Here is a 27,236-nt window from a genome sequence, read left to right as displayed (position 1 = left end):
CAACAGAAAAATACAGCAACTTAAAAATGCGGCTAATTTAATAGTAAATATATCTGTCAATTAGTTTAAAACAATATTTAACTTGTAACAACCCAAAGAAATTGGGTTGATAACTCAATTTTTCCACACATATGGAGTTGTTTTGTATTTTTAAGTCCACACACTGATGTTTTTGTTATTTTCATACTGTTTATATGGGACAGTACATGTTTTTGTTTTGTAAAGCAATGAAAATCTGTGGTTTAAAACAAAAAACATTACTGAAAAACAAAAATGTTGGGTTAAATGTATTTCTACACTACAAAAATATATTTTTTTCTGCTTGTTCAAACTACTTATTTAAAATGAGCTGAAACAAAACATTTCTTAAGATTGTTTTGGAAAATGTAATTGTTTTATGTTCAATCTGCTTAAATAAGTTATTGTAACTTAATGGATTTCTGTTGGGACAGCATGAATGAATTGTGTGCAGTCCTGCATTTTTGTACAGTGTACAAGCAACTAAATGAACAATAAATTTTAAAACAAACCAAAAATTAAACAAATTCAGCTACTTTATTTAATTGAAGTTCTAAACTGGAAAACTTGCATGTAATTCAGTACATGACACTGGATTTGTTTGAAATTTTAATTTAAAAAATTGTTGAAGCAGCTTCATTTTTGAGTACTCAGCATAAACTAAATTTTTAAAGTCATGTAAAAATGCCTCTTATTGAAGAGGAAAAGTTAATTTGGCTAACATAATAAAGTTTGTTGTCTGAACTTAATTTTGTTAGATGTTGTCGTAACTTGAATATATTGATGCAAACTGTTGCATAATTTTATTTTATTTTTTGGTTTGGTCTAAACATTTTTTTAGAGTGTATATTGCGGCAATACAAAATATATTATATTTTCCCAACATAGGCTTGTTCTGTAAAAATAGTCCTTTATATGTTTTTGGAGAATGCATATTATGTAGCCAGAGGTGCGTATGGCTGCATTTCATTTTTTACCTTTTCACGCTTACCAGCTGACCGCTTACCTCCGCATGAACAGCTTTCCCGCGGTAACCAGTTTGTCTCGTTAGCTCACCATGTATGTCGGTGGACTTGAGACACAGAGAGGAGATGACCACGTCAATGGGGTTCGAGTCCGGTGAATAACGGTTCCAGAAAGCGGATAAGACATAAACAGAATCCAAAAAATAAAATAATTAGGTAAACAACAGGGTGAGAATGTGGTAAAATCTGAAAACGTGGTGAAAATCCGACGAGGGCTTTTCTTTTTCTGGATTGCTTTTGAAAATTGTAGGTTGGGTTTAGGGAAGTGGGTGGGCAGTGGTCAATCAATACAATTGGTTGGGTTTAGGGAAGGAGGAGGGTAGGTCAGTGTATTGGTCAGTCAGCCATTCATTTAGTCTGTCAAACAGTCAGTCAACAGCGACCTCTGGTGGATTTACGCAAGAACAGCAGATGCGAATGGCACTCGTGAGAAAAATTTAAAAAGCATACACAGTGGCCTCTCGTGGATTTGCGAAAACAAAAACTGTATAAAAAAAACAAACAAAAAAAAACATACCCATCTAGGACGTATTTTATGGTCTCCAGAAATGTATATAGAGGTACGTTTTCAGAATGAGCCTGATTTAAATTTTCGAGTATCATGTTGTCCTATTACAAATGACTAAGGGTATTATCCACAAAAAATGTATTGAAGGTTTTACATTTAATCAGTACTTACTTTAAAAGCTAAATTTAAATAATGAAGTGCAACTACATGGAAAGCTAAACTAATAGTTGAATTCCAATCATACATTACTCTAGCAGATACTAATACAAAATTTTACCTTCAGCATTTGTTTTGTGTGTTTGCTTGGTAAATCATCTTCTGTTGTCGGTGTACATTTTGCATGACAAGCGAATGAAGTGCTGTGTTGGATTGCTATTTATGCTCGGTGTAAAATCTGCAAGGCTTTAGTCTAGCTTCAGAGTCAGATTGATCTTGCCATTACAGCTTCTTATTCAGCGTGTGATGATGGATTGCAGCATGTCTCTGATTTTCCCCTCTTTAGCTCTCCAAGTGAGAGTACATGCACACCTGCTCTGCTTCTCTTGAAAGCGGGCCAAAAGCAGCAGCTGTAGAGATGGAGGATTGTGAGCGTGATTACAACGCAGCTTGATCACTGCTGAAAGCGTTCGGTCTGAACGGCAAAATACAATCAGAGCACAGAGGGAGATCAAAGAGTGAAGGGACGGGTAAGATGCTATTGTTTAAAGCTCTTGAGTAAAAAAAAAAAAGTTCCTTCCCCAGCTAATATCAGCTAATATCATGATGTGCTGTACTTTTGGTGAATCAGTAGATGAGATGTGACATGAGTTCTGTGCTGGAGAAGATCGCTTGCTCACGTATAATAACACAGCGCAGTTGTTTAGCATTTTTATTCTCTTTTAAAAATGACTCGGTGGACAAACATATTGAAGACGGACTGGTGCATATGTGGGGAATATGATATTATATCTGCTTTATTTTATGGCAACTCATATTGTAAGTCTTGCAGAATGGGTGAAATTTTAGTAGTTATACTGTAGCTATTTAGTTATAGTTATATTAACACTCATGTACATGCATACAAAATAGGGTTTGACAATATATCAGTTTAGCATTGAAATCACAATATATGAATCTGCAATAGGGTTGGGTGTCGTTTGGGGTAATTCGATACTGGTGCTAAATCGATACTTTTTAAACGGTACCGGTGCCAAAACGGTGCCTGAACTGATACTTTTAAGCCACAAAATGACTCTAGGAAAACCTTTTATTTGACAAAAAAAATAAAAAATTTACCATTTTAATTGAACAATATAATTAAAGTTTAAAGTATTCCTCAATTCATATTTCATATATTTGAATTAAATCAATATATTTGCTTTGATCATTTGCTTGTTAGCACGATTGAAAGATTTTCATTATGCAATTAACATTAAATTAGCTTACTAGTAACCTGTGAAAAGGCTGTCATCAAAATCAGGGAACACCTTTTATCTAGGGTTGGGGCTTGTGACTGTTTAGATGGACATTAATAATCCAATAATATGATTAGGTGTTTACATGAGTTGCTTTTTAAATATTCCTTTCATGATCCTGTTTTACATTATAGTACATAGATCCATTTACGTCATCAGGTCACCAAGCTTTCCACGTTTTCTCTGGAGTTTTATTAAATCTTTTTCAGTTTTGTAATAAGTTTCATGTTGAATTTTCTGACTTTAACTGCAGTTCAGCAGTTTCATTTTTATTCAGCAACGTTTCATTTATGCCCCCATGACAAACTGGGGTATTTGATGCAAGTATTGGGTAAGGACTAGTACATAGGCGGAGAAACACACTCCAGAGAAATCCTAATATATTTGCTGCCCGTTAATGCATTTAAAGAGATTTGCCTATTATATTCAAATGTCTATCATATTCAACACACTTATCAATATAATAATAAGAATAATAACAACAATAATAAATTATAATTTATTATATTATATTATATTATATTATATTATATTATATTATATTATATTATATTATATTATATTATATTATATTATATTATATTATATTATAGATTAGTGGTAGCCTTCTGTCAAACAAATAAAAATGTTTTTGGCATGGCAGTCAATATAAATAATAGCCATTGCCCTACCAAAATTCTCTTTTCAGACCTGGCAAAATAAGCGTTGATGTTGTTTTCGTTGTTTAGTCCTGTGGTTATGTCCCTTTGTATATGCAGCCAGGGGGCGAGGCCAGAAATATATAAAAAAAAAATTGCAAAAATAAATACAAAAATAAATTGTAGACATGTGTCAAGAAACCGAAATCATTTTCTTTTTCTCAAGGCCAGTCAAAAACTGAACTTGTAATTCAGCAATAAATAAATAAATAAATATAAGCATTTTTAAATTGTGATTCGGATACTGATTTATTTTTATTTTTATTATTAATTAAAGTAGAAACAACAAAAAATACAAAGAAAATATGACAACATAAACTAGGTGTTTACTTGAGTTATCATGGGCTATGAAGCTTATTGTCAATTAAATTAGAGGCCACAGTCCAAAGACATGCGCTAAAGGTGAATTGAATAAACTAAATTGTCCTTAGTGTGTGTGTGTGTGTGTGTGTGTGTGTGTGTGTGTGTGTGTGTGTGTGTGTGTGTGTGTGTGTGTGTGCGTGCGTGCGTGCGTGCGTGCGTGCGTGCGTGCGTGCGTGCGTGCGTGCGTGCGTGCGTGCATGCGTGCGTGCGTGCGTGTGTGTGTGTGAATGAGTCTGTATAGGTGTTTCCCAGTACTAGGTTGAAGATGGAAGGGCATCCGCTACGTGAAACATATGCCGGATTATAGGCGAAAGGAGACTAAGCAAAAGGGAAAAGATTAAATAAATTGCATGGCTTGTAACTCTTTTACATTTTTGCAGCATTGATGGCTTATTTTTGTATGCTTTGCTTATGCCCCAGTGATGGATCTTATAGATATGGATGATTGTGAGAAGGTGTCTGGTGCAAACGTCCGTTAAAGATGAAAGAGTGTGTTTTCAACAGGTGGTTTATCAAGCCTACTCACCTGTGTGAGGCACACTCAGAATTGCATAATGATTTAATGTTGGTGTGTGATGTTCACAGGATTTTAGAAGATCGTGGAGGAGATGGGTTTTAGATGTCATTTGAATGAGAACTAAAGGATTCACACAATTTAATATGAATTAAATCACGCCTCTAAATTAAACCGTTACGAATTGCCATGAGATTGCGTTTAGAATATTGATGTGGCAAAAAAGCATTCACACAAATATATTTTCAGTAACACTTTATTTTGATGGTCTATTTGAGTATTAGTAGACTGTAATGTAATATAATGTAATGTGTATTTATATAGCGCATTTATTGTGTATGACCATACACCCAAAGCAATTCACAATCATGAGGGGGGGGTCTCTCCACACCACCACCAGTGTGCAGCATCCACTTGGATGATGCGACGGCAGCCACAGAACAACGGCGCCAGTGTGCTCACCACACACCAGCTATTGGTGGAGTGGAGAGACAGTGATAGAGCCAACTCGATGGATGGGGATGATTGGGAGGCCATGATCGTAAGGGCCGATTGAGGGACTGCTTAATATGTCAATACTGCTCCTTCAACTGACATTTAACTGACTCTAAGAAACTTTGAAAGTACATGTCAACTTACACTAACAACAACCTAGCAGTCTACTTATACTCTAATGAGAATTAGCTGGCATGCTGCAATGTAACTTAAATTCAACAAACGTGCCATCAAAATAAAGTGAGACCATATTTCCATTAAAAGACCAATTATAACTTCTGATTCAAAGTTGATACCCCAGTATTTGTGTGCTAACAGTGCTGTACTTGACTTCCTTGGAGTTACATAAGCAGGTTTCAATGGGTTTATGTCTTGTTTGAAATATTTACCACACAAAATGGGACAACTTCTGCATCCGTTCTGTTGAACAAACCTCAGTTTAAATACGAACCCCTTCTGCATCACCCCAACTCTGTCAAATTGAAATTCCGAGGCCTTCCTTGCTTTGTTATATAATTTATTTCCACTTCTCATCAGACGTGACTGCATTGTTGCACTAATTTCCTCATTCCCTTTTCCTGAGATTCCTTGTTGCCTTCTCACAATGGAGCCACGACAAGAAATTTACATATTATTTTTTTTCTCTGTGACACAAAAGAATTACAATGGCTCATAGGAGAAGAAATGGCATTTTAGATAAGGACGCTGATTCACTATTGATAGCATTTTAGTTCAGTTTCTGGTCACGTCTGGACTCGTGTTTTGTGGACCAGACCTAAACAGCCAACAGCAGATTACACACATCAATACTGGTCCAGAAAACTGCCATCGGATTGACCACGCTTTCATCTCCAAATGATGCCAGTGATCAAAAACTCTTGTCGCCTGCTGCTCAGTTATTGGATTTAGTTCAAAGTGACTAAAGAATATTTATAATGTATTCAGATTGTGTATGAGGGAAGTGGAATGAGGCTCAGAGACGTAGTGTGAAAAGGTGTTGTGATATTTTATCAGATGCATTTTGTTTCAGATCAAAGTGGTTGAGTAATAATTATATATATATTTTTTTTTTCTCAGAGAATGTGGTGGGGCTCGTATGATTCTGTATTAAAATGCTAATTAAATCACAGAATCGTGTCATAAAATGTTTTTCTTCCCATTTCTTATAAGTCACTTTGTATAAAAGTGTCTGTTAATGCAAACATGTAAATGAAAAGCTTTATGATTTGTTTTTCGGGGCAAAGTGCTTGAGTAATAATCAGCTATATTTTTCTCACTGAATGTCGCTGGGCTTTATGATTCGGTATGAAAATACAAATACAATTACAGAATCATGTCATACAATGGAATTCTGGATGTTGCATGAACCGGAATGTTATGGAATTGTTTGGTCTCTGTGATTGAGTTATGTAGTTTTGTTTATTACTTATACTTACAAAATGAGGACAAACACTACAAAACGGTCATTTCACGAGTGTTTAATCGTGTATTTCCAGAATAACGACATAACTCGCGGCTAAAGTATAAGTACGATGCATCGTTTAAGAGAAGAACAATGTAGTGTCGAGTGTTTGCCAAAACTGTAGTTTCTCTGTCGCAGATACGTCATTTGAACCACGTTAGTTATAACGTAAAACGCCCATAATGACACTCTAAACAGGGTGGAGTACTAACTTCTTTAAAGAAACTTTTCACAAGCTTTGGAGATGTAAAGTAAATTCCGCTTTTAAATAATAGGCCACCTACAGTATAGCTTTCAACATGAGCCATGACTTTGTTCGAAATGGCATAAATGTTTTCAAAGTGCACTTACGAAGGAAGTTTTAAAGTTTTTTTCTTTTTAAATCATTCCAAGTTTAAATGGTTCGATAGCAATAGGGCATGGGGGGATAACTGGAAATAAAACACAACCAGGAACTATCCTTCCAACTACAGCTCGAGAGGTGTAGTTGCAAGCATATAAGTTTGAGACACAGTTTGTGAATGTTCATTGGAACGATCGATTTTGGAAATGCCAAATCAACTATGTTTGTAACAACGCAACTTGCGATCTTAGTTGGCTTACGATGATTTTCAGAAACGCACCCCAGTTCTGTAAATAAAAACTATAATCATAATTACACAGAAGCTTTAAAGTTTCTCCACATAAACCCGAAAAATAAAGTTTTAAGTTAAATGACAGAAATGATGACAGAGATATTTTATTATTGGCACAGCAGAACTTCTCAAAATAATAATAAAACAACAATAGTTTTTTTTAGATTGCCTTATTTTTGTCGATGGAAGTCTCTGCTCTATTTGGCTAAAATATGAAACAGATTTTTTTTTTTCAGAGATTTTTCAGATGTGTGATGTCTAAATCAGATGAATGTCCAATTCTGTTGATAAAAAAAACTATCATCATATTCATACAGAAACTTAAATGTTCTTCAAAAATAAAGGTTTGGGTCAACTAAAATAAAACATGATGGAAATTCATTATTATTATTATTAGCAAAAGGAGAATATATTCCTCAAAATAAATAAATAAATAAATAATAAAAACGGGTTTCTTTAGACTACTCTATTTTTTCATGCAGCATTAAAAATAGTGGGATTTTTCAGAATAAACGTCTGAATACTCCTTTGTTTGTTCCAGAGCAGAGACAGACGAGGGCTGTAAACAGGTCCTGCTTGATTGATTGCTGTCAGTGATTCTCCCACTGTTTGTGTTATACTGTGTCTTGGTAGAAGAGCACACTGATCCAGAGTCAGCAGGACACAAAAATGGTGCAACTTCTGTATATTTTATGAACAATACTCATTATTAATAAACCATTAACTAAGTGTTTTAGCTCAATAAATTCTTAATTTGCTTCTTATTAAGGTTTTAGTTGGGTTTAGGTATTGGCTAGTGTAGTGAGTCAACGGATCGTTCCAGAACCGAACAAGCCACAGACCATGTTATCCTTAAAAGATTGGTTGGTGCCTACGAGTCTGAGATTGATTTCATTTTCAAAGCAATCCACAGGCACCCAGCAAAAGGCAAATCCACAGGATACCTAGCCAGTCAACATCACAGTTGCGTGTTAATTAACTATACACCTTAAAACAATAAGAGGCTCTACAATCAAAAACCCACCAAACCGGTTTTTGAGAAGTACCTTTTGGTTCGCGTGTCCTTTGGCGTCTGCAAGGAATACACATTCTCAGGCAGACACAGAAGCGATCAGAAACGCTTGCAAAGTTTAATGGACATTTAAGTAAAACAGTTTATTTGAGTAATGTACGTTTGCTTTATGTTTCTGTAGGTTTTTGTGTGTACATGTTCCATGTGTTTAACAAAACTGTTATGGATAGTTAATGAGTAATAGCCCTTAGTGATAAATGAAATCTACAGAATGTTTGTGAAATACTTCATGTTTGGTATCGATTGAAAGCTAGGAACATTTCATATGCATTGGTTTATATGAAGAAACCATACTATGAAAAGTGTCGACGTTATAAGACTTTCACGAGTTCACACTTGCATTCGTTTAAGTATAAAGCGTATTTGGCGTGCTGTCCGGGGGGAGGGCTCTGAGCTCGAGGAGACACCCCAACTCGAGTTATTCCCCTTATAAGGAAACAAAGAGGAGTTGGGATTCGAGCGAAGTATCTAGCCCGGCCCCAGAGCGCTCCCCCCGGGAATGAAATGCAAGAGGTGAGGTGACGGGGTGGTGGAGGGATGCTGAAGTCGTGAGATGCTGCAGGTAAGACAGCTTTGGTATATATAGGCGTTGCTCAGAAACTGATTTGATGATGGGATAATTGTCAATGACGTATTCGATACTGAAACTTCTGCGCATGCTCCTCCCGAAATTTGTTTAAAAACATCACTTCACGAGTTCACACTTGCATTCGTTTAAGTATAAAGCGTATTTGGCGTGCTGTCCGGGGGGAGGGCTCTGAGCTCGAGGAGACACCCCAACTCGAGTTATTCCCCTTATAAGGAAACAAAGAGGAGTTGGGATTCGAGCGAAGTATCTAGCCCGGCCCCAGAGCGCTCCCCAAAAAATGCTATTTATTACAGGACAGCAGCCGGACAATGTGCAAGCCCCCAAAAATTTGCTGATCTTAAAAATTTGGAGGGGTGCTGTTGAGTTATAAGGTATGTGTTTCGGGAGGAAGCAGTTGCTGTGTTGATAGTGGTGCATGATGAATGTCTCTAGCAAGAGTGTCTGCTCCCACAGGAGACGGGCGTCTTCCGTGGGAGTGGTCACTGCATTAGCAATGTTGTGTGTTAAAGTATGCATCCCCGTAATAGCTGTCACTGTGCTGACAGTGGTGTATGATGAGGTATGAGTCTCTCATAGGAGTGGTCACTGCGCTTGCATTGCTGCGTAAGGTGTACGTCTCCCGTAGGAGCAGTCACTGCGCTTGCAGTGGTGCATAATTATAAGGTGTACGTCTCCCGTAGGAGCAGTCACTGCACTTGCAGTGGTGCATAGTTATGAGGTGTACGTCTCCCGTAGGAGCGGTCACTGCGCTTGCAGTGGTGCATAATTATAAGGTGTACGTCTCCCGTAGGAGCGGTCACTGTACTAACAGTGGTGCATAATAGTAAGATGTGTGTCTCCTGTATGAGGTATGAGTGGTTACTGCCCTAGAGGCAGTGTGTAATAAGGTGTATGTCTCCTGTAGGAGCAGTCACTGCGCTTGCAGTGGTGCATAATTATAAGATGTGCGTCTCCCGTAGGAGCAGTCACTGCATTTGCAGTGGTGCATAATTATGAGGTGTACGTCTCCCGTAGGAGCGGTCACTGTACTAACAGTGGTGCATGATAATAAGGTGTGTGTCTCCTGTATGGGGTATGAGTGGTCACTGCCCTAGAGGCAGTGTGTAATAAGGTGTACATCTCCCGTAGGAGCAGTCACTTCGCTTGCAGTGGTGCATAATTATAAGGTGTACGTCTCCCGTAGGAGCAGTCACTGCACTTGCAGTGGTGCATAGTTATGAGGTGTACGTCTCCCGTAGGAGCAGTCACTGCGCTTGCAGTGGTGCATAATTATAAGGTGTACGTCTCCCGTAGGAGCGGTTACTGTACTAACAGTGGTGCATAACAGTAAGGTGTGTGTCTCCTGAATGAGGTATGAGTGGTCACTGCCCTAGAGGCAGTTTGTAATAAGGTGTACGTCTCCCGTAGGAGCAGTCACTGCGCATGCAGTGGTGCATAATTATAAGATGTGCGTCTCCCGTAAGAGCGGTCACTGCACCTGCAGTGGTGCATAATTATGAGGTGTACGTCTCCCGTAGGAGCGGTCACTGTACTAACAGTGGTGCATGATAATAAGGTGTGTGTCTCCTGTATGGGGTATGAGTGGTCGCTGCCCTAGCGGCAGTGTGTAATAAGGTGTACATCTCCCATAGGAGCAGTCACTGCATAATTATAAGGTGTGCGTCTCCCGTAGGAGCAGTCACTGCACTTGCACGTCTCCCATAGGAGCGGTCACTGCACTTGCGGTGATGCATAATTATAAGGTGTACGTCTCCCATAGGAGCGGTCACTGCATTAGCGGTGGTGCATGATAAGATATGCGTCTCCCGTAGGAGTGGTCACTGCACTAGCAGTAGTGTATAATCAAGTGTGTGTCTCCCGTAGGAGCGGTCACTGCACTTGCAGTGGTGCATAATAAAGTGTACGTCTCCAGTAGGAGCGGTTACTACACTTGTAGTGATGCATAATAATAAGGTGGGCTTCCCCGGTGGGAGCGGTCGCTGGACTAGCAGTGATGCTTGATGAGGTGTACGTCTCTAGTGGGAGCTGTTACTGCACTTGCGGTGGCACATGATAAATAAGGTGTGCGTCTCCAGTGAGAGCGGTCACTGCGTTAGCAGTGGTGCATAATAATGATGTGTACGTCTACCATAGGAGCAGTCACTGCGCTTGCAGTGGAGCATAATAAGGCGTGTGTCTAGAGTGGAAGCAGCCACTGTGCTTGCAGTAGTACGTAATAGGGTGTGCATCCCCAATGAGATCGGTCGCTGTGCAGCAGCAACCTTATAATAGAACTCCTTGAAGGGGTTAATGACCAGGGTTAGGAAAGGTTTAGAGGTTGAAATGGTAAAAAAAAAAAAAAAAAAAGGGGGCAACGATAGCGCATTTCCACTGACTTTTAGGTTTAATTTCTGTGGAAAACTTAATTGATAGGATTAAAGGAACTTAAGGTAGTGCAAGGAGCATTGAGCAGTACCTGAAGTTTTGAATGGAGTTCCATGGTTTATACTGAGTGCAATTGCGACTTGAAATCGCAGTGAAAATAGATGGGGTAAGCTAGTAATGGGATTCTGGATGATTTCTGAGCTGAAGTTGCTTATCAGCTTGGTGTTATTATTACTCCAGAATTACTTATCAAATTTATTTAATTAAGCAATTTATTTTATAGACGCGTGTTGTCTATGTAAACGTTAATAACGTACTTAAGTTTATACGTGTTAAGTACCTAGACGATGAATCTAAGGAATATAGTCTATACGTGGCCCAGGATCACGGGTGGGAGGAAAAGAGAAGGGGGGCTGCCAGCGTTAGTGACGTCAGCGGAGGCAGCCTCACGCTGGCACTTACGTCGGGGCCTGACAGAAAAATCAGGGACTAGAGCCGTTTGCGGAGGCATGCTCACGCTACTGATGAACCTAGAATCACAGGTGGGAGGAAAAAGAGAAGAGAGGCTGCCGGCGTAAGTGACGTCAGCGGAGGCGGCCTCACGCTGGCACTTACGTCGGGGTCTGACAGAAATTTAGGGACTAGAGCCATTCGCGGAGGCGTGCTCACGCTACTGATGACCCTAGAATCACAGGTGGGAGGGAAAGAGAAGAGGGACTGCCGGCATAAGTGACATCAGCGGAGGCAGCCTCACGCTGGCACTTACGTCGGGGCCCGACAGAAAGTTGGGGATTAGAGCCGTTTGCGGAGGCGTGCTCACGCTACTGATGACCCTAGAATCACGGGTGGAAGGAAAAGAGAAGAGGGGCTGCCAGCGTAAGTGACGTCAGCGGAGGCGGCCTCGCGCTGGCACTTACGTCGGGGCCTGACAGAAAGTTGGGGACTAGGGCCGTTTGCGGAGGCATGCTCGTGCTACTGATGACCCTAGGATCACGGGTGGAAGGAAAGAGAAGAGAGGAGAGCTACCAGTGCTAGTGACATCAGCGGAGGCGGCCTCACGCTGGAACTTGCATCGGGGCCTGAAGAAAGTTGGGGGCTAGAGCCGATTGCGGAGGCGTGCCCGCGCTACTGATGGCCCTAGGATCACAGGTGGAAGGAAAAGAGAAGAGAGAAGGGGCTGCCGGCGTTGGTGACATCAGCGGAGGCAGCCTCACGCTGGAACTTGCATCAGGGCCTGAACAAACCTGGTTAATCTGCAAGCGGCATGAAGGAAGACTCCGCTTGTTAAGTGGTGACCTATTGGTGACGCAAGTAATACTGTTTCCGGGTCCAAGCCGCCACTCATTTGAGTTGAGAAATTTCTTCGTTTATGATCACTTTAAATTCTCATCACACAATAAAGTTAATTTTATACAATAAAGTTAATTTTATACAAAATCAGTGTACACAAGCATTGCTTGCTGCATAACAATTACCAAAAAACAATAAGCAATTTATAAAAATGTATCACTTTCTGCCCGTCAGATATAAGGTGTGGACGTGTGTATAGGGTATATGCTGAACTACTGCTTTTCCCATGCTGATACACTTCCAGTGACCTGTTATTGTGATCTTTTTACGTTTGTACAGTTCCTTATACAGCATCGATGTTGTAATGTCATTAAAATACATTCAGTTAAATTAACTTTAGCATTTATTTGGTTGCTCAAGCGTAAAATTAGACAGAAGCTGTTTACTCGCACGCAGTCGTCAGAATCGGCAGGCTAACGCATAAGCTCCATTAAACATACTGGGGTCAAATAAATGTTCATATTATAAAGATATGGCGATATCACTCAGCTAGTGGAAATCGCTCATTTTTAAAGAAAACAGACCTTAAACTCACTGGCTTGCATTGGCATTCAATTCGCCCGAAGTGCTTAACCCAGGTTACTGGGAAATTAAGAGTCCTATTAGCATGCTTTGGCATATACCCCGTTGTGATAATGATTTTGAAAGTAATAAATTGCTTTGTAAACATTATAATTAACATTTCATGAGTCTCCCCATGCAGTAAGTTAAGAAATTATTTGTTTATGATCAATTTTAAACATATTACACGATAAGTTAGTTTTATACAGAGTCATGTTGTACACAACCATTTTTGGGCTTGCTGCATAACAAATACCAAACTTTTTAACAATTTATAAAATTAATCACTTGCATCATGTATGAGGCATAGACATATATATTGTGATCATGATTTTCGAAAGTAATAAATCGCTTTGTAAACGTTATAATTACCATTTCATGGGTCTCCCCATGCAGTTGAATAGAGCGCTTGGACCCGGAAGCCGCTTCGCGTGACGTCACACTCACGAGCGGACTGGCTTGTTTTTCCTAAATTTGGGGCGCCGAGAGCAGCGATTGCGGGCGCTACTAATTGGAAATGTTCCATGCGTGGGGGGTGGATGAGCCCGTAGCGGAGACGTGCTCACGCTGTCATGGCGAATTGGCCGATGGTGGCGCTTCGCCTGTAGAGCGGTGGCCTGGCACTCGCTTGATCTGGGCCGGTGGTTTCCAACTGGGGAGCGGCTCAGGTTTGTTGCCGGTGTCTGAAAGAGCGGCGGCGTGGCGGGCCTAAGTTAAGACCGCGGACTCTGTTGATGTGCTCTGCCGAGTGTTGATGCGCTGGACGTCGGCTTGGAGTTTGCAAGAGGAGCCGTGTCATCCTCATGGAAATTTGCTGTTTGGACGAGGCTACAGCGATTGGATGTGCCAATGCTGAAGTCGTGAGATGCTGCAGGTAAGACAGCTTTGGTATATATAGGCGTTGCTCAGAAACTGATTTGATGATGGGATAATTGTCAATGACGTATTCGATACTGAAACTTCTGCGCATGCTCCTCCCGAAATTTGTTTAAAAACATCACTTATTTTAACCACTATGCTATCAAAGCAGCACCCACACCAGGTGTCAACCCGGCCTCCTAGAGGGCAGAATTGGGGTGTGACTCCACCCTGCACCTTATCTGATTGGACAAGCATTATGTAGACCCAGCCTCTACCAAAGCCTATAAAACTTTGAACAAAGGAATTTCATCGTCGTCTTTTGCCGGTCATCTTTGCCAGTCGTCACCGCCGTCGCTGCCCGGACGTCGCTCTTCTCGTGCTGTGGCCGTTACATCGCCTCGCCGGAAGCCTCGTTACATCACGGAGCAGACCGCGACCTTCACTTGCTGCCGGCTCGACCCCCGATCTGCTTGTGCAACCGCTTCAACAACAAGCCATCGGGTCAACACATCCAAACTCTGAAACTCAGTCTAACTACAGGAACCCAGGAAGGACTTCGAACGCCGCCTTGTCCAACATCCGTATCCCTAGCAACCGACTAAGGAAACCCCTCTTCACCGACAAGGGAATTCCATCACGTCACTGAAGTTGCTACGCTGACCAATCAGCTTCGCCGGGATTTCCCTTTGGACCAGTCGAGGAAACCAAAAATTACATCAGAACGCAAGTAGCACAAACGAGGTTTCTATCCATTGCTGACACTGGTGTGAATTATGTTTAAGTAGTAAAGAATAGCAAGATTCTCTGCTTTTATGGTTTCTCTCAGGTTGCAATGCTAAGAACGTAGCAAATGCTAGAAGTTGAATCCACTCAGTCATAACTCTCCTCAAACTGCTTGTGAGTGTGTATGTATGTGCGTTTGTTTGTTTTACGTAACGTTCGATTAGTTCTTTGTGTTGTAGAGTAGCAATAAACTTTTGTTTCGTTTTAAGATCCGTGTTGGTGTGTTGTGTGCTTTATAAGTTAATGCCTCAGCTTCAGATACTGCTACCTTGCTTATTAAATAATTAGATACTGTTTTTATATTGTTATTGTTGGCCACGTAATAATATAATACAGGATTGCTTTACACTAAACGTTCTATTTGCTGGACAAATACTAAAGTTAAGTGTAAGCTTTAAATAATTCTATGTGAATCATGTTCGAATCTTTGATTCGAGTCCCCAAAGTTTAAACATGATTTAAACCAAAGAGCTGATTCTTACACTAGGATTAGGGATGTAGAATAAGATACTTTATAAGTGCTTTAATAAGCAGAAAATATATTAACAATAGGCAGTTAATAAGCCACTAGTTATTAGTGAGAATTGGTAATTAAACTAAAGTGTTACCCATTAAAGATAGAGAGAAACATGACAAAGCTAAATAAAAAAATAAAAATATATGATAAAGGGAGACCTGGTTGCTCAGTAGTTAGCACTGTTGCCTCACAGCAAGAAGGTCGCTGGTTCAAATCTCGGCTGGGTCAGTTGACGTTTCTGTGTGGAGTTTGAATGTTTTCTCCGTGTTCGTGTGAGTTTCCTCCGGGTGCTTCAGTTTCCCCCACAGTCCAAAGACATGCAGGTGAATTGAATAAACTAAATTAGCTGTAGTTTATGTTTGTGAATGAGAGTGTATGGGTGTTTCCTAGTACTGGGTATCAGCTGGAAGGGCATCTGCTGTGTAAAACATGATGGAGAAGTTGGCGGTTCATTCTGCTGTGGCGACGCCTGATTAAAAAAAGGGACTAAGCCGAAGGAAAATGAATGAATGATTCATGATAAATATAAATAAATAAAAAAAACATTTGTATAAAAACCATATTGTAATACCATATAACTATAAATGTTTTAATTGTATCTATTTATTAAGTAATTTAGTTAGTTAGTTAGTTAGTTAGTTAGTTAGTTAGTTAGTTAGTTAGTTAGTTAGTTAGTTAGTTAGTTAGTTAGTTAGCTTATGATCATAGGGGAACCAATTTCAGTTCTGGGGTGGATTTAACCAATAAGCAAGGTAAGCCACTGCTTAGGGCCCCACACTGTAAAACCCAAAATGTTAAGGTAGCTCAAAGCGTAACTCAAAGCGTTTGTTTGGGTTGCAACAAACAATTTAAGTTCAAAAACTAATCCTAATTAGTGCTGTGAACTTAATACATTTGAGTAAATAAAGCAATTTGAGCACAATAAAGCCCAATAAATGAAGAGCACTGAAACCAACTGAGTACTATAAAACCCAATAAGTTAAAGCAACTCAAATCGTTTAAGTTTAAAAAAAAAATTTATATGAGTTCTGTGAACTTACTCCATTTAATTTGATGTTAAGAGGTATTTAATTAACTCATTACCTTTACCGCTGAGTTCAAAACTTTTTTCAAATGAGTAGAATTAACTTTCAGTAAATTTTGAGTTAACTACACTCATTTCATGAGATAAAGTTGACTATCGGGTTTTATAGTGCAGGATATTTAGGGGCACCCAATAAATTATACCAGTAAAGTGGTTAATTAGTTAGTTAATTAAGTAGTTAGTATTAAATATTAAATATTAGGGCGTATGGGCCCCATGGATTACTTAGGGCCCCCAAGTCACTAAATCCACCCAGTCATTTTTCTTTAGTGGTTCTTTGGGTGCTTATATCCTCTTTAAAAATAAATATAGTTGTTCTCTGTTTGATTATAGGCTAAAGAACAACTATTACTTCTATGTAGCACCATAGTTTTTTATGGTATAATGACATCAGTTTATATTGACATACATTTAAAGTTATTTAATCATATTACGTTAAAAAGGTATGGTGACTGTCTTAGCCTATTGAAATCGACATTAATGTTATCTAAATAATATATAAATATCAAAATAAATATAGTATTAATATATTTCTATTTACCTTTACCAAGTATCTTTTGTCGTTGTATGTTATAGGCTAGGTTGTCTTTCTTTTTTGAAGCATTTCATAGTTTTGGAAGTGGCGTTTCTGTTTAAATGAGGAGTCGGATAACCTACATTGTGATATTACTAGCTGTTACTTCCAGAAGTTTTTCCTGTTTTCTTCATGTGTCGATTTATTTTCAGACGCTCTGTTTTTCTTTCTGCTTCCTGTTTATGCATGTGAGACTCGTGTGTGAAACCTGCATGACAGTATAAAGGAGACGACACGCGAAAATGCATACAGATTCTCTCAGAGGACTCCGTTATAAATAACCAGATACACTCTCTCTCTCTCTCTCTCTCTCTCTGCACGAGGTGAAGGAGTGGTGTGGGGTGTGAGAGCAACACGCTGAACTGGTTTCAGGGTTAATCTTTTTTGTTTTCTTTTGTTTTCTCCTTTTTTCCCCCCCTTTATCCTTTTTTCTTCTTTTTTAGAAGATTTATTTTGTATTATTGATTCATTTGTTTGGTTTAAACTAATACCAGCGATCCCCTCCATGATAAGGGAAACCATGGCGTTTCTCTCAGGAGAGGGAACACCTGGTTTCTCTATCAAGAATGGATGCAAAGTTTATTCGGACCAAGTTTTTACGGTTGAAGAAGTGCTTTTGGCAATGGCAGAAATAGTTGAGCACGAAAATATAGTATCTGCCTCAAGAATGAATAAGGCTGTGGTAGTGTTTCTTAAAGATGAGAAACACGTTAATGATCTCGTGGAAAACGGAATTGTTGTTAACGACACGCTAGTACAAGTAGTGCCCTTGCGTACACCGGCTACTAAAGTAACAATCTCAAACGTGCCTCCATTCATTCCCAATGAGCAAATTCTTAAGGAGTTGAATCGGTTTGGTAAGTTTGCGGGTTCTGTCAAAATGGTTCCGTTTGGGTGCAAAAACGTCGCTTTAAAACATGTGCTGTCTTTTCGAAGGCATGTATTCATGTTTTTAAATGCACAGTCTAAGACTTTAGACATTTCGTTCCGTATTCAACACGGGGACAGTTCTTATATGGTTTATGCAACAACAGAGAGTTTGCGGTGTTTCGAGTGCGGGGATTTGGGGCACAAAAAGCTCAAATGCACTCATAAGAAACAATTAGAAAATGAAAAAAATGACGGAATGAATGAAGAGCGCAATGATCAAAGCAACAGCAGTCAAAACAAAGAGAAGCGGCCTACAGCGGTGAAAGACCCCAGACAGCACACATACGTTGGGCCGACGTCGTGCCGATTTTCAAAATTCCATCGGCGCGATGTCGCTCAGGGAGCGTTTGCTAATTGGCAAAATGTCGCCGCGACGTCGGCACATGATCGGAAACGCTGTCCGGCCGATGTTAGGACGACGCAACCGGAAATGCCGTCCGCTCCGCGGAGGCGCTGTTCTCAGGCGTTTTGCTCATACTTATGGACCACTAGCTGCAGCAGCTGCTTATTTATAATAAACATGACACACCACTCTCAATAACAGTTGAAGATTTATTAATATTTTTCACAAACATACAAATAGATTAACATACTTTTATCACACATAACCATGTTTTACTACGTTTAAAACAAAACCAACAAGTTGTACTATAACCATGGCTGAAATACTGTGCAATAAAGATTTTAAATACAAAGTCCATTGCAGCATTTACATTAAGACCATAGGAATATTTACAAGTACTTCAAAACATGTACACTAAGGGTGACTATAGTTTACTATAGTAAAAACACAAATAACTTGTGTAAGCACATGTTATAAAGCTTATAATTTCTTAAATAGTGTTGAAGAAAATGCATGTTTCCAAGACTATAATTTTAAAATACAAGATAATACCAGTCATGTGTTCAGTATCCAAAAGACTTTCTTCAGGGAGTTACAATAATAAAAGAGGACACAAACACAAAATAAATACCAAGCAAACAATATTTACAGTAGTAAATAAAATCATTTAAATTAAAATAATTTGATAAAATCTTATTAAAGTCTGTAGACATTTTTTTTTTACAATTTTTTTATAAATGGCATTCAACAATTTGCTATCTCCTCTGAACTAAAAACACATCAATAATATAAAATAACAATACTTTCTCAGAGACAACCAGTTTTTTTAAGCAAACTCTAATGCACGACACAAAACAGATTTTGTCATATATATATATATATATATATATATATATATATATATATATATATATATATATATATATATGACAAAATATATATATATAATCCCTTAATTTCTGTTTAACGGAAATATTTTTAACACATTTCTAATCACAATAGTTTTAATAACTCATTTCTAATAACTGAGTAAATAATATTTGACTAGATATTCTTCAAGACACTTCTATACAGCCTAAAGTGACATTTAAAGGCTTAACTAGGTTAATTTGCTTAACTAGGCAGGTTAGGGTAATTAGCCAAGTTATTGTATATCGATGGTTTGTTCTGTAGACAGTCGCAAAAAATTGCTTGAAGGGGCTAATAATATTGACCTTAAAATGTTTTTTAAAAAATTCAAAACTGTTTTTATTCTAGCCGAAATAAAAGAAATAAGACTTTCTCCAGAAGAAAACATAACATTTTCTTGCTCTGACTTATATATATATATATATATATATATATATATATATATATATATAAAACTGGTTGTAAATTGTGTACAATGTTCCAAGAAAACAGACAAAATGAAAAGAAATAACCTGTCATTTAGTTTTGTTTTATCTTGTGGAATGTTGCTTACACATAAAAGGGGATATATAGGTGGAATAAAAAGTGTGTCGCCATCCTCGAAATTGTTCTTGTATGTTGTCTTCATCTTTAGTCTTCACAAGTGAGGCTGGCCCAAACCGGGACTGCAGTAGCCAAATCTAATCCTTGTAGTGGAAACCCTCAAATAAAGCAAGAAACCAAAAGGAGAAAGATTAGCATTGCAGCAGTTCATATTACCACAAATATATATTATTTGTTTCATGACATATAACTGGAGTATGTGTTATGCAAGTGCCTAGCTAAAATGTGTAATTTAATTTAAACTTAAAGAGTGTGTCTGAGCACTAATTTTCAGAAAAGCCATTTGAAAGTTAAATTCCTTGTGAAATCATAATGAATGTTTTTTTTTTTTGGTTTTTAGTATCATTGTGTTAGTATAAATGTGTATCTAAATATATGTCTAATCTTCAGATACCACATTACATGCAAATTAAACTAAGTTTCGTCAACTAAAATGTCACAATGTACACCACATTTAATATATCATAGCTAGGGCCAGGAGGAATCTGCGGATGTTTTTTGCTATTTCTGCTGAAAATTTTGGTGGAAGTCTGCGGATTTCTGCGGAATTATTTTGGGAGTATCATAACTAAAACCTTAATATATGAAATAAAAAATAATATATTTTTAAGTTTTATTTAATGTTTAAAATGCTAATGCAATTAGATTCACTTTATTTGGTAAATAAAGCAAGTTTTTCATGTAACATATCTAGTAAGACAGAAAATATTACTGTACAAACTGCATTGTACATAAATCAGATGAACATTTTCACATTAGTCAATAATATTACTGAAATTAATAAAAAAAACTGAATAAATATAGATTTACACACATTTACTCAAGTAAATAAACAGAAATAATGATAGGCTAAACATCTGCGGAGTTCTGCGAAAAATCCGGGTGGGCCTAGTCATAGCTTTATTTCTGCTACAAAAAGGTTTTTCAGCAAACAACTTCTATTATATGTAGGCTATAGAGGAGGATATATAAAGAAATTATATATTCAACTCTCTAATTAAATGCACCTGATGCAGCTAATCAGGTCTTTTAGGCTTATTTGAAAACTTAAATGACGTGTTGGACCACAGTTGAACAACGCTCAGTGAGAATACTTTTTTGCACAAATTCTTTTTGTTCTAAAGAAACATGTCTGATTGCTAGCAATCATCAAAGAGCAAACTTTTTTTTTTTTCAAATAAATACTATGCTCTTAAAAATAAACTTTTCATACATCAAGAATACTAAAAATATGTTTATTTAAAATGTTTTATATATAAAAAAAACAGCTTGAGGAGAGAATCAGTACATTGGAATACTATTTTTTCAGAAGGATCATGTGACACTATTAATTATATACATTGTATTAAATTCACAGTATTACTGCTTGACTGTATTAATTAAATAAAGCTGACACTATCAGAAGAGAATTTACCATACCAACCTAAAAGCTTTAAACAGTAGTGTATGTTTAAGATGTTACTTACTAGTCCTATTGTACTTTGGAGAGGTTGTCTGACAGGAGGATCCCTTCAACTCAGCAGAATTCTCAGCAGACCATCAGCGTACACCAATCTAAGAATAAAATAAGCAATTTGTTAAAAACCAAAAATATATATTTTATATTTCCAGGTTTATAGGAAAGAAGAAAGCTAAAGCAGATTTAAAATGTAGAAAAAAATAAAACCTATTGACAATTTAATGGCACAACATACCCTAAACTAAGCACACTCAAATGGTTAATTTTAACTGTTAAGGATTCATTCATTCATTGTCTTTTGGGCTTAGTCCCTTTATTAATCTGGGGTCACCACAGCGGAATGAAAGGCCAACTTAGCCAGCCTATGTTTTACGCAGCGGATGCCCTTCCAGCAGCAACCAATACACACTCATTCACACACACTTATACACTATGGTCAATTTTAGCATACCCAATTCACCTATGTCTTTGGACTTGGGAAAACCGGAGCACCCGGAGGAAACCCACGCCAACACGGGGAGAGCATGCAAACTTCACACAGAAACGCCAACTGACCCAGCCGAAGCTTGAAGCAGCAACCTTCTTGCTGTGAGGCAAACGTGCTACCCTCTGCGCCACCGTGCTGCCCTGTTAAGGAATCAGATTAATATAAATGAATTGACATTTTTATTTAGTGTCTGACACATTAAATATTGCATTTTTAAATATTGTTTCATTATAAGATTTATTTCAGAATTAACTATAGAACCTGGATATATCGTCACATTTTCATGCACAGCAGCATTTCCAAGAACATAGAAAAACAGAATATAGGCCAACTGAAAAAAAAATAAATTAAAAAATTCTGAGGGTATAATCTTGGATAAAAATATCACAGTTCCACAGTATTGTGATTACTGCTCTGAAATGTGTTTTTTTTTATCTCTGTGTAAAAAACAGCTACTTTTTCCCCATTGAACACAATATGTTTTGTTTTAAGAAACATTTAAAATATTTTGTAACAGTAAACGTGCCAGGCTAAATAATAATTTAATAAAATAGTACTATCTTCATTAGACTCAAAAACACTGATTTCTTGTGAAGGCATAATAAGCTATTTGTTTTTCAGATGTTTGCTGAATCGTGAGCTGACCAGTAGCTTTTGATGTGGAGGGTCTTTTGCTGCTGTAGATAATGTTGGACTATTTTTTTAAGTCTTTGATAACGTGCTAAAAACCATATACAATGCATACGGAAAGTATTGATACTTTACTTTTTCCACATTTTTAATGTTTCAGTCTTATTTCAAAATGGATTAAATTCATTAATTTCCTCAAAATTCTACACACAATCCCCATAATGTGTGTTGACCCGATTTTAGTTAATCATTTACAAGTCAATATTGCCTATATGGATTGTAATTTAAAAAAAAATTAACATGTAAAATTGCAGTGTTAATTGCAATGCCATCAAACATTTTAGACGCACCAGTGCAAAAAGCTAGTCTAGAGCACTTGGAATGCTGGTGTAGTTCTAGTTAAATTCAGTTTAGTTAAAGCTGTATATGCAACAGGTCTCAAGTTGAGGATATAGTATTTAACTAATCTTAACAACTAAACATTTACGAATCTGTATTAGCCAGCTCATGTACTACAATGTAACAGATACTGTATATTGCCACCTTGATACTTAAGCTTTCTTTAAAATATTTTGTGTTCAACCGATTAATTAATTCTTTCATTTAATTTTTTCAGTGTAATAGTATAGCTTACACTGGTGTATTTGTATGGACCCCCCAAAATAGCGGAGGCCACTTTCTGGCCACCCAAGTATAAACTTCTAGCCTAGCCACTGTGAACTACCTGTCTGTCCTGCTCCAGAACTCTTTGTCGGCTGCTTGTATGTCTGGATACAGCTGCACAAGTCTTTTAACACTGACAAATACAGCCTCTGCACATCCTCACAACCAGGAGAACAGAATGATCAGGAGGACCTGAAAAATATAACCAACTGAAATCAGTTGAAATGTATTTTGTCTTGTGAGGATGGCACAAAAATAAATTATTTTTCACAAAGGATGTGCTGTTACCTATGAAACATTCTATAATGAATGATCTTTTTGATCCTGTTTCCTTGATGTCATTCACTCAGAGATGGTTTGGACATTTGATTGTATCTAAACTGTAATGAATTTAAGTTACAAAAACATTGATAGCAGGACCATTGATCTTGTAACTTATACAAATTGTAAGTATTGAACAAGTCTGCAACCAAACTAGTCAAGTTAATAATACTAATCTCAACTCAACTATGATTAGTTGTCTTGTTTCTGCTGCCCAGATGGTCACACCTGCTTATAAAAAAAGGAAAAAGTATGGTATTTTTACAACAATGAAACTGCAAACAACTTAACTATAAGGGGGTAAGCAGTGAGCATCTTTTATTATAAGCAATTTACTGAATACTTTGTCACTGGTATTACCTAAAAACCAAACGTCCCAAGTTTGGCTCATAGCTGTCCACACATCTGCCCAGTAGCTTGTGGTAATACTGAAGACACTGATCAGCTGGTCCAACTGAGTTTGGAGTTGAACTGCAATCAGGCATCCAATACTGCAAAGAAAGAGAAACTCACTTTGGGTTAACAAATAATGTAATCCCACACATTTCAAGTAATTGTGCAGTTAATTCTCTTAAAATGAATGAATGAATTCTCTTATTGAATTTTCTGAGAGCTTATGAATATATTTTGTCTTCCCAAAATAGCATGTACTGAAACACAAAATTATATAAATATAATTTCATAAGAGCGTGACGTGGTGGCACAATGGGTAGTGCTGTCGCCTTACAGCAAGGATGCTGACTCGAGCCGCAGCTGGATTAGCAGGTTTCTGTGTGTAGTTTGCAAATTCTCTCTGCGTTTGCGTGGGTTTTCTCTGGGTGCTCCGGTTTTGCCTACAAGTCCAAAGACATGGGGTACAGGTGAATTGGGTAGGCTAAATTGTCTGTAGTGTATGAGTGAGAACAAGCGTATATGGTTGTTTCCCAGTGATGGCTTGCAGCTGGAAGGGCATCCACTGCGTAAAACATATGCTGGATAAGTTGACAGTTCATTCTGCTGTGGTTACCCCAGATTAATAAAGGGACTAAGCAGAAAAGAAAATGAATGAATGAATGAATGAATGAATGAATGAATTTAATAAGAGTTAAACTGATCTGTTAACATGTCTGTCAGGAGCTGATCTACCTGTTGTCAAACTGATGAAAATGTTTTTTCAATTTACTTTAACATTTTTGTGTTTGTTTATGTTTTTATAACTTGCAGCCATTGTTAAATTTAAAAGTATTTTAAACATGCATGGACATCTAAATGCATATAGGGCACATTTCTCAAAACATTATGAAATATTTCCAGATAAATCAATTTTGAATTAAAATGTATATTAATCTCCAGACTTGCATCTCCCTGATCTTTTTAAAAGAACGGCCATTCGTTTGCTCATCACTGTTTGACAAGTGTCTGGCAGTCAGTCAAAAATATACTTACATATAAAGATGTTCATCAGCAACACGGCACTTAGGTTAAACTTAGACCTCCTTTTCATTTGATGTGGAAAACAAAAGCAAAAGAAAGAAAAAACAAAACGACTGAATACAAGTTGCATATCATGCCTGTATAAATCAAAAAATATTCATTTAGGGCTTAAATTGACTTGTTTGAGGATGAGTTAAGGTGTAAGGGATGGGTGAACAGTGTAAATATACATGTAATTCATAGCTATGATGTAAAGCTAAATTTTCAGCATCATTACTCAAGTCTTCAGTGTCACTTGATCTTTCAGAAATCTTTTTTTAAGATGTTGATTTAGTGCTTGAGGTTGAACTAATATAATGGTGATTATCAAATGGTGCTGATTTGCTGCTCAAGAAACATTTCGGATTGCTATCAATGCTAAAAACAGATGTGATGACAAATAATTTAGTGTAAACTTTTTTCTAAGATTTAATAAATCAATTAATCATAAAAAATTAAACAAAATGAAAATCACAAATATTACTTCATTAGCAGCAAATCTATATATTTACTAAGTTCTGAAGAATCATGTAATGTGAAATTTAATACCACTCACATGTTTAAATGTCAAAACTTTCTTAAAACAACTGCAATAAAGACAAGTAACAGATGCATAATATATAGACATGTAACATGTGCATAATGATGTGCAATGGAAATTCATATGAATTAATCCTATGCTTAAAGTTACCTGTCTATCCTGTATCTCTGTGATCAGCTCCCTTCAGAAATTTAGGAATCTTGAGTTATATTTTCTGTAGCAGGAGGTTATTCTCTCACTCCTGAAACCACAGAACACTTTTTTACTTAACATTTAGTTTAAGATACCATGAAATATCAAAACACGATTGAACTTTTGATTCACGGTCCTTTACAGTAACGTTACAATGCGTATTTTAGACTACATATGGAGTGCATTCAATAAAACATTGACAAAACCTCTCATCTACACATAAAGAATAAATAAAAGCCAAAACTTTAACAAACAAGTTTAACAAGAGCTAACATTAAGTAAGTTAACGTAATATTACCTCGACGCTAACGTTACCAGTGCTAATATGCTAACGGACTTTTACGAAGACTTACCACTCTTATATAACATAATATTCAACTGAATATTCATCAATTGCCAATAATAAATGTGTGAGGAACAGTTTTATGTAGTATTTGCTTTGTTTTAGGGACTAAACTTACCTGAAAACAGTCAAAACGGCAGCTTGAGAGAAGTCGTGTTGTGTCTTTCAGGTGGTGTCGTGTCGTGTTGTAGCTTCGTTTCCCATAGCAACATCCCCTCCGCTCCAGTGTTGGAAGCAAGACGCGCGCGCGCACATTAAAGTCTTGCAGCATTGCATTTATAAACATGATCACTCCATAGACAATTTAAATAATAACCTTGTATTTTAAATCTTGAATTTAAAATGTATTTAGCAGTTTTATATACGCTATTATCTTTAAGACGAGCTTTATAGCCTACTAAACTGTTACAAAACAAACACTTTATTTGTGCATTCACTGTCAAAAATAAATAACCAATAAATATAAATGCAAGTATATATAAAACAAAGATGTCACTCTGTAAAAAGGTGTTTATTTTAATTAAACAGCCGAAACACTGGGAAAAATGTATTAGAAAAATCCACAATAAAAAAAGCAAACAGCAGTTAACACCAGCAGTTAACACCAGAAAAAAACAACGTTTTCATTATTAAAGCATAACAATAAAACTTTTTATATTTTAATGAATTGAAATCATGTATTGTAGGCATTTTGGTCAGTTTTACTGCATTAATGTAGGCTATTTAAAGCTGGACCGACCGACGCAGTTCACATGATGCATGTCGCGTTTGTCTAATTTATTATGCACGCAAAAACTTACTTGTAAACCAAATATGTTGCCGGATTCTTTCATGGGCATGAGAGATCAAGTGCTTATGAAGTGCTTCGTCGGCCTCTGGTCGTTAACCGACGCAGAGCCGACGTTTGTTGAGCTGGAACAATAGAACACACGACCGAACGATCATGCGTATGTTTGGCCGACCATATACCGATGTTAGAATTAAAGGGGCCGACGTGTTGACCTTCGGCCGACGTCGGCCCAACGTATGTGTGCTGTCTGGGACGTAGTGATTCCGGGAAAAAAACAGAAAACAACCGGTGTTACGGTTTAACTGGTGACCGTGTTAACTGGTGTCCCTTTCCAGATGTAAGCTATTCACGTTTGCAGATTGGCAGATTCGTCACTTTTTCACAGCAACAAAACATGTCCATACCAAATAAAGATTCTTATTACTTGGTGTCAGTGTCATTGTGTGCATTATTGATTTTAATATCTGTGTAGCAGAACAGTATATAACCAAAGTAAATAAAAAAAAAAAATAGAATTTACATGTCATTAACAGGATTCGAACCCGTGTAGTGAAAAGGTTTAGCACACGTATCAATCAACTTATCTAACTGAGCTACCCAGAACTACAATCGAAGCGGTCTGTTTTAATATATTTGTCAATTAAAA

General features: G+C 37.4%; 2 protein-coding genes across 20 annotated transcripts in view; one reads left to right on the top strand and one right to left on the bottom strand.

Moving 5' to 3' along the window:
• Window positions 1-27,236, top strand: part of slc35f3b (solute carrier family 35 member F3b) — a 162,535-nt gene that overhangs the window by 56,590 nt on the left and 78,709 nt on the right. The gene's annotated exons all lie outside the window — the stretch shown is intronic.
• LOC101886518 (uncharacterized) lies at window positions 18,396-26,002 on the bottom strand. 18 transcript variants are annotated; one of them, XM_073920243.1, is made up of 12 exons: window positions 25,919-26,002; window positions 25,416-25,506; window positions 25,281-25,311; window positions 24,698-24,747; window positions 24,000-24,105; window positions 23,633-23,763; window positions 23,460-23,503; window positions 23,240-23,331; window positions 23,013-23,143; window positions 21,632-21,798; window positions 21,179-21,266; window positions 19,620-19,810 (listed from the first exon to the last, which is right to left on the bottom strand). In XM_073920243.1, coding segments are annotated over exons 3-8 (375 nt in total). In that variant the 5' UTR covers window positions 25,283-25,311; window positions 25,416-25,506; window positions 25,919-26,002; the 3' UTR covers window positions 19,620-19,810; window positions 21,179-21,266; window positions 21,632-21,798; window positions 23,013-23,143; window positions 23,240-23,289. The 18 variants fall into 18 exon arrangements, 15 of the variants coding, with proteins under 15 accessions (XP_073776354.1, XP_073776344.1, XP_073776346.1 ...); XM_073920245.1 differs by having other exon boundaries at window positions 21,727-21,798; window positions 23,013-23,160; window positions 23,460-23,500; XM_073920253.1 differs by lacking the exon at window positions 25,281-25,311 and having other exon boundaries at window positions 18,396-19,810; window positions 21,727-21,798.

Source organism: Danio rerio, chromosome 13 (assembly GCF_049306965.1).
Source record: "Danio rerio strain Tuebingen ecotype United States chromosome 13, GRCz12tu, whole genome shotgun sequence".
Taxonomy (NCBI): Eukaryota; Metazoa; Chordata; class Actinopteri; order Cypriniformes; family Danionidae; genus Danio; species Danio rerio.
The sequence above is the reverse complement of the archived record's forward strand: the minus strand, read 5'-3'. Positions and strand labels throughout refer to the sequence as shown.